Raw genomic sequence first — 8772 nt, 5'->3', positions numbered from 1 at the left:
ATGCTCTCCAATTGAACATTATTTGGGTGATCCAAGTACTAAAAAGCATGGAGAAAGCACGTCTCCTTTCCAAGTCAAGTCATGAAGGAGTTAGAGTCGGAGTCTGGAAATTGGGGTTTGTGAAAGTTATGCTGGGAGATGAGTGTCTTGTCTGGGTTGGCTCACTATCAACTTAAGTTAACTCAAAAACCCTGACCAGCCATTGAATTAGCCAGAATTGATTAATTAATTGCCTTTTTGAATTGTTAGCAATGGTTAATTCCTTTAACTTCAAGTGGCCAAAGTTTTGAAGGAACAAAGACAATAATAAGGACTATAAAGGAAGATGTTGAGTTCCAATGCATTCAATTTTAATAACACTTTTTTTTTTACAAAAGCACAATGATTTTTACAAAAAAAAGAAACAAAAAAAAGCAACATTTACAACTATGTTATACTGTGTTGTTATTCATTCATGAACTAGATATTAGTAAAGACTTAGATATATCTTTAAATCTGCTGACCTCTGCTATGAATTAACAGTATATAATTACAGTATCATAATGTAATTTAACATAAAAATTGAGTGTGATAAACCAGTTAATTAATTGCTGAGGTACAGCTTACAAATGTTTAATATGAGATGGTAAAATAAAGTGTCACCACAGACATAAGTTGTATTTATACCCCCTTATCAGGTGTAAATGATTAAACAAATGTTGTGTCAGTGGTTTAGTTGACATAGATGAACCATGTTTGATTATAAACGAATACAATTGTATTTGATTATAAAAGTCACGTCTTCTCTTGTGTTTAGGTCTGTTACACCTATATAGACAGGAGAAAGCCACTGTTGACTGGACTTCCCATCCCAAATGAAATCCTACCATCCAGAAAACCCAAATTGACTTCTTGTGCTGTTCAATTTTTGACATGACCTCTTAAGTAGATGGAAAAATGCTGCTAATTTGTTGAGATCATCAATACACAAAGTAGTCACCACACTGAGAGCTGCTGCATCAACATAGCAAATTTCACCTGTGCTGCAAGAGCTTTTATCACTTCATATATGCATAATGAGATTCATTTGAAATTCTGAAACTGCATCGAGCAATACAGTTACTTCAATAAGTATTACTTAATATAATAATATGGTAACATCAAGGCATAATATACATTTGATAGTAATATGAATAAGAAATTGTCTGTTATATTGGTGCTTAAATTGGACCAAGTTTAATGCACTTGGCAATATTTGCTAATACTAAGTGAAGCAATGTTTTATATTCATTTGTAGTTGATATTCACTTTTTCATGTATTGTTATGCAACCTAAAAATTATCATTGTATGCATTGTCAGCTATTATTGCTGCAGTTGAGTGGATGGCTTATTATAATTGTCCCATCGAGTGTGGTTATAACCGGCCAGGCTATTTGAGTTGCTTAATAATACCTAGGATAGCATATTATGATTTATTGATTTAATATTTACAATTCAATCACGGTTCAATCATCACATCTTCTCCAGAAATTTCTCTTTCCTTGGCGCCTCAGTCCCGCCCTGAACCAATGCTCTCATTGTGTTGGAAGCAGCGGCCGTCACTTTAAATCCTTTCCTCCAATTGGTCGAAAGGAGAGTGGGCGGGAGAGTAGGCGGTTTCCAGGAAGCGAGTGGCGTGACTAAGGGCCTCACAGTCGGTACCTTAACTTTATGCTTGTCATCTGTACAAGTGACATTTTATTAAACCGCTTATTATTCCGCAGATATGGGTGATGATGAAGAGAAGTATGACGGGATGTTGCTGGTTATGGCGCAGCAGCATGAAGGAGGAGTACAAGAGGTAACTCAGCGTGTTGCTAATGTAGCTCAGTTAGCCTGGGAGCTAGCAGGCACACCACGCCAGTTAGCGTGCACACAAAACGACAGTACATTCAAATTATTAACATTTTAACTGAAAATGTGGTGTTTATATAAAACCTCTGTAGCTGGAGAAACCTAAACCTAAACATATGCAGTTATTGGGGTGTTGTAGGAAATTCGGTATACATGTGACTTAAAGCAGCACGAAATTTCAATAAAAATCGACCTAAAATAAAAGTGTTTAGGTATTTTATCATTTTACAGGCTTTATTTACTTAGAAGAAGGTGTGAGGGATATTCAGTACATTATTAAATGTCTCTGTGATAGTGGTTCTATCAGAGTGGTGTCAAGTGACATGTTTCTAGAAGAATCCGTTTTCCTTCATTCATGTGTTAAATGATAAATTATTATGATATTCTTTAACTGTTAATTGTGAGGGTATTTATTAACGTTATACTTGTTTAATTCATGTGTGGAAGAGTGCTTTAAAACATTGTGTCATTTCTAAACATTGTATCATTTAAAAGTGACAAATTATAACATTGCACAATTTGAATATTAAATTGAATGTCTCTAAAAAAGTAACATTAATGTTAAAATGCAGTAAAGATTAAAAGGCACTAAAATTCATACATTATGTAATGTGAAGCTTAAAAATTATGACAGTGGGTAATTGTATTTGCTCTTAGTGTTTAACTTAAGGGAAATAGGACACTTTGAGGGGGTTCCACAATATTTGCAAAGGTGTATATATTACTGTATTTATTCCATATTTTATTTATTTGAAATAGCATATACAGTATGTAAAGTGTTTTTTTATATGTATGTGTGTGTGTCTTTTTTACCTAATGCCTTACAGTTAATGCCATACAACTGTCAAACTTTCGCACCTGCTAATAAAAGATGAAAAAAGGAAAAGCTGTTTGGTCATTGAGTGAAATCCAGTTAGAAACTCTGGGTTGATGAATCTATTTCTTTCAAGTTGAGAAGCTGCACAAATTTTTCAGGATCATAACTTGACAATCACAATTTATGCTTAGAACAGTTAAAACAATATATCAGTGTAGTTAATGAATCTAGGGATCACATGAGCCATTGATACATTTGCTGCTGTTTAAAGTTGTTAGTCTAGTCATGCAAACATTGCTCAAAGTCATATATTCTGTCAGACTGAATCTGTGAAACCCTATTTTTCTCTCCACAGTTAGTAAACACCTTTTTCAGCTTCCTCCGCCGAAAAACAGATTTCTTCACCGGTGGCGACTCAGGTGCTGCGGAAAAGGTGAGCAGCGTTCACTTAATCTAAACATTTGAGTCCCCATATTCAATATACAGTCTGATATGCTGAAAACGCCACACGTCCACTCATCTCCCCGCCTCTTTCTTTCAGATTGTTATGGATTCTTACGCCCAACACAGTAAACTAGCGCTGAAGGCCCACCAAGAAAAGCAGACGAAGCAGGAGAAGGAAAAGAAAGAGAAAGCCCAAAGAGCAGCGAAGCTAGCAGAGGAGGAGGAGAAGAAGAAGAAGAAAAACGACGATGGTCCCAGAATTCAGGAACTGACCGATGAAGAAGCAGAGAAACTTCAGTCTGAACTTGACAAGGTGAGATGTTGGTGTGTTTTTGATCATCTATCATGTGTGAATCTGTGCTTTTGTTCCATTACATGAATGTATTTGTTTGTTTTTAGAAAAAGAAAGAAGAGGAGAACAAAGTGGAGAGCGCAAAGACAAATGCAGACAAATCATCTGACAAAGCTGACAAAGAGAAGGGGGTGAGGAACTGCACTATTGCAACATGACACAAAACTAAATTAAATTGTGGTGATGATGAAGTCTGACTCAGGTGTTCATTTCCTCAGTCTGATTCAGAGGGAGAGGAGGATGAGAAGGACAAAGATAAACTGAAGCCTAATGCAGGAAACGGAGCCGACCTGCCCACCTACAAGTGGACACAGTCTCTATCTGAAGTCGATGTAAGTGATTTATCAGTGTGTTCATGTATCATTTCAGTGTTTCAGAGTTTGTGCTTTTCCCTTAAAAACCATCACTGTGACATCATGAGACACATCATCACTCTTCTTCTTCAGTTTCATTGTAGCAGGTGCAGTTCTTGTTCTACTGCTTACCCCTCTGTCGCTCATGTCCATGCATTTATTAATGTGTTTTTTGGTTATTTTTTGACATTAGAGGCAAATACTAGGGGTGGGTATCACCAGAAGCTCCACGATACGATATTATCACGATACTTGTGTCACAATACAATATTATTGCAATTTTAAATATATTGCGATATATTACATTACCTTTTTTCAACTGCAAATAATGTCCCCAAAGGAAGACGTCCTCCTGCGTGCTGACTGTCACCTCTGCTGACCTCACCAGAGAACAAACTACAGCCCTCTGGTGGACTGAAAAAGCAATTGATTTTTATTATTCTAGTACCAAAAACTTACATTTATATTTGGCATCTGTGTATCGATACAAAATTGCCATGCAAAATATCACAAAATGAGTCAAGCCTGGTGTGGTCCTGCTTGGTTGGAATGAAAACCTGCAGTCATACAAACCTTAATGGAATAGTTTGGACACCTGCACTAAAACATCTCATGTCCATATTTAACATGACATCCATGTGATTTTGTGTTGACTATATTTTGACTTTGGCCAAAAAAAATCTATTGAGTTGTTTGGCCAGTTGGAAAAAAATAATTTTGCACCTTGGCTATTACTATACTGTATTTCGAGTGTATCACACTCTGTATGAACGGTATTATATGTAGGTTATTTGATTCTCTATGTGCTATAAGTCATGTTTAGGGTCTTTTGTTTTTGAGCATCTGCACATGAACAAACTTTAAGCTTACAGTCGGACATAAAAAAAATACCTAATATTATAATCTAATGATCTTTATAATCCTCCTGCAGATCTCGGTGCCTTTTGACGTTAAGTTCCGCATTAAGGGTAGAGATGTGGTCGTGGACATCCAGAGACGCTCCCTCAAGATCGGCCTGAAGGGACACCCTCCCATCATCGAAGGTCAGCTCTACAACGAAGTGAAGGTAGAAGAAAGCTCCTGGCTGCTCGACGACGGCAAGGTTGTTGTAGTCCACCTGGAAAAGGTACGACAATGTCTCTTAAAGAGGTAATGAAGTAAATGAAAGGACTGCTGCGTGGTCAAAGACTTAACATTCTTTGCTTTCAGATCAATAAAATGGAGTGGTGGAACAAGATCATCAGCACAGATCCAGAAATCAACACCAAGAAGATCTGTCCAGAGAACTCAAAGGTAAGTGGTGGAACAGCTACATTTGCACTAACTGCTCGAGGGTTTTAAAACAAACTGACAACTCTTTCTCCATCTTGCTCTCTCTCTGCTTCATCCTTGCCGTGTTGTACTTCCTGCCGAGCAGCTGTCAGACCTGGACGGAGAGACACGCGGCATGGTAGAGAAAATGATGTACGATCAAAGGCAGAAATCAATGGGGCTGCCTACATCTGAAGAGCAGAAGAAACAAGACATTCTTAAAAAGTAAGTTCCTAGAGTTGTGTCAATGTCTAATATTATACTTTCATTTTTGTTGGATTTTAAAGGAGCAGCTCAGTTGTTTTTTTGTTTGTTGCTTCTATCAGCTGTAGGCCTGTCACAATACTTTTATTGGATGATATATTGTCTCTGAAATAATCGCGATAAACGATATTGTCATTTGAAGGCCATTTTATATCATAGCCTCTTAACTGCTAATGTGAAGTGTGGCAGTATTGAGGTCAAAAACATGATCAAGGTCACGTCCACGTATCAAACAATAAGGCCATATATAGACATGATGATGCTGATAATTACATTATTGTACAATGAATCGATAATTATTGTGACAGGCCTAGTCAGCTGACATGTTTCTTGTTTTTATTGGGGAACTCAACAAAGCAGATGCTGCATTCACTGTCAGTTTATAAGAAGCTTTATGTTGTATAAAGATGTTATAATAGTCTAGTCTAGTTTTGCCTTCAGCTATTTCTACTCAAGGTAATACTCACCTGCTGTAACTGTGGCCAATAAAAGAAATGTGTTTTTGGTCCCTGCTTCTGCTACATACAGCCACATCTGATCTGACCAGTAATCTGTCACTTAACCACATATTTTATAGCACTCCCAATCATTTTTAATGTCCTTCATAAACATTTTAGGTGGAAATTTCTTTCGGACCTTCATTAGTTTCATTGTAGTATTGAGTGTAAATACAGGGGAATGTAATCCATCACAGTAGTTTTCAGTTCAGTCAACGAGCTGCTCTCAGTGGTACGTTCAAGGATGCTTCATAGTAGAGAGCACAGTGTTGTCTGTTTAAGGGGGGGGAAGCATCTCAATGAAGAATTATGAGTTGAAAAATGGAATACTGGAGAGACACAATAATAACTCTTAGAACACACCAACAAAAACAAGACAAATGGTTGCTTCAAACTGTGTTTAGGGCTGTATCAACAATTATTTTCGTAATGGATTCATCTGTGAATTATTTTCTTGATTAATGAATTAGATGTTTTGGTCCAGAAAATGGTGACGTCCTCAAATGTCTTGTTTTGTCCCGACTGACAGGCCACGACCCAAAAATGTTGAGTTTACTGTCATAGAGGACTGAAGACACCAGAAAATATTCACCTTTGAGAAGCTGGAAATGTTTTCTTAACAAATGACTCGACAATGAATTGATGATGGAAATAGTTGCCGATCTAATTAATCAGTAATGGACCAATTGTTGAGGCTCTAGCTGTGTTAGTTGAAAGATCTCTGCAAGGTTTATTTTGACAGCTAAGTAAAATTAACTGAGCCAATAGAACCTGAAGAGTAAAGTCATGGTATACTTACAGTAGAAAATGGTTGTAAATGGGCTAAAACTTGAAGCCACCAATCGACTCCTTTTAATTTTGCTTGTTTAAACTGCATATTTATCATTATAATAATGAACCTCATGAACATATAACACTCTGTAATCATGCGTAATGTGACACTCGGACTGTGATGTCAATATTTTTAGAAACGTTTTTGTTCCTCCACTCAGTTGGTTGTGCATGTCTGTGCACCAGAGAGCAGCAGTTCACTGAGATCAGGCCTCAATGTGGGGGGGACGTCCAGCTGTGAGAAGGATGTGAAGGACTCTCTCTTATCACTGTTATTAGTACATAACCCCTCTTCAACCAGAGCAGGCATGTCTGCTGTTATAGGAACCTTCACTTCCTCTTTCAGCTCGTTAAAGCTGCCTCCAACGATGTTGTATAGTTTAGTGAGGGTCTAAATAAACTGCTGTGGTTGACTGTAGTGAAAGATAGGTGTTGTCAGAGCGGCTTTATGGAGGACACGCAGTAAAAAGTGATGTGGTGGTCTTTTTTTTCCTTCTTTTTTTTTAGTTTTAGGCATTTTTATAAAATTCACTCATTGACCTGAAGGGGGTGCTAATGGTTAAGTGTTAGCAAAATGTGAGATGGTGTTCAAAAATGTGTTTTTAGAAAAACAGTATGTCAATAAATCTACAGATAATAACATTTATTCTGTGTCTGGAAAAGCATTTGGAAACATTATTTAAATTAAAAGACTGACTGTATCATGCTTGCGTGACAACATGTTTCCCTGTGGTCTGACCTCTATCTCCTCTGTGTCCGCAGGTTCATGGCTCAGCACCCAGAGATGGATTTCTCCAAAGCCAAATTCAGCTGAGACCAGCTCCACTCGTAGGATCCACGTTGTTGTTCCTGTCATTCATGTGAACAACAGCCAGAGCTAACGTCAGGCACCGAGCCCCTCCCCTCCCTTCATACGTTTTTGATTGACATGTCTTAAGTGCATAATAGTTCATATTCTTTTTCTGTTATGTCTTCATTCTCCCTTTGCATGTGCTGCAATATTTAAAGATGACTGGATTTTTTAAATAAATGAATTTAAAATCACTTTTTCTGTTCACTTTTATATGTTTAGTGACATGAATTTGAAAGTTAATAACTTTGAAGAGTTCAAGGCAAAGATGAGTGATTTTAATCCGCCTGTAATGCCACTGAACTCAGTCGTGTACCATTTTTGGACGGAATCCAAAAGTCTGCCCTAAAATAAGAACTAGTTGACATCCTGTATGTGAATTCATAATATTGTACATCATGGTGTGGAGTGTATTTGGATGACACCAGTTTCACATTGAACCTGATATGCGACAGATTTGACTTCCACCAAATGACCCAATCAGTGCCTTGAATGCCCTGAAATACCAGAAAAAGCTCCAAAAACCATTAAGCATCAATGTGTGTTTTGTGACTTCTAACAAGTGCTATGAAAAAGCCTTTTACTCTAACCCTTTATACAGTAAGTAACTTCAGGGGCCAAAAGTGGCTTTAAAGCTATGAAAAACACCAGGTTGGAAACATTTCTAATGTCAAGCCACAAGGGAGCAGTGTTTTCCTAAAGGTTTGAAAGAGCCAGTGGTTTGGGATGGTTATATTATTACTTTGTACTATAGGTTCCCACACTGAAGTTAGAAAGCTGAACAATTTAAATGTTGACTTCGAAGCTTCAGTTGATTCCAAAAGCTTGTTCAATTCCTTCATCCCTCATGTTACTGACACAGGCTAAAACATTAAAGGATGAGTTCACAATTTTTTCAAGTCTGTGTTAAAACAACTGTCAGGAGCCAAAATGAACACTGAAATGTGTTTTTTCTTATTGTAATCATTCCTCCTGTTCTCATACTGACTACTAGAAGATCTCTTTGTAATGCACTTACAGTCACATTTATCTGAAGTTCATATAAACCAAACCAAATGGATAACTACTACATTTACAGTCTTTTTAGCATCAAATTCCCTCTTTGTGTTTCCCTGTTGAGCTGAGCAAACAAAAAGAGGGACTTTGGCACAAAAAGACTCTAACGTTGAAATTTGTCTAC

At 37.2% G+C, this 8772-nt stretch overlaps 1 protein-coding gene across 1 annotated transcript; it reads left to right on the top strand.

The window, feature by feature from the left end:
- The first annotated feature begins 1638 nt into the window (after positions 1 to 1638).
- Positions 1639 to 7786, top strand: nudc (nudC nuclear distribution protein). Its single transcript, XM_062435767.1, has 9 exons — positions 1639 to 1820; positions 3046 to 3123; positions 3232 to 3447; positions 3534 to 3617; positions 3705 to 3818; positions 4771 to 4965; positions 5049 to 5132; positions 5257 to 5375; positions 7505 to 7786. Exons 1-9 carry the CDS (start codon positions 1746 to 1748, stop codon positions 7554 to 7556), a joined length of 1017 nt encoding a protein of 338 aa, XP_062291751.1. The 5' UTR covers positions 1639 to 1745; the 3' UTR covers positions 7557 to 7786.
- The last annotated feature ends 986 nt before the right edge of the window (positions 7787 to 8772 follow it).

This window comes from Scomber scombrus, chromosome 16, assembly GCF_963691925.1.
Source record: "Scomber scombrus chromosome 16, fScoSco1.1, whole genome shotgun sequence".
NCBI classification, from domain to species: domain Eukaryota; kingdom Metazoa; phylum Chordata; class Actinopteri; order Scombriformes; family Scombridae; genus Scomber; species Scomber scombrus.
The sequence above is the reverse complement of the archived record's forward strand: the minus strand, read 5'-3'. Positions and strand labels throughout refer to the sequence as shown.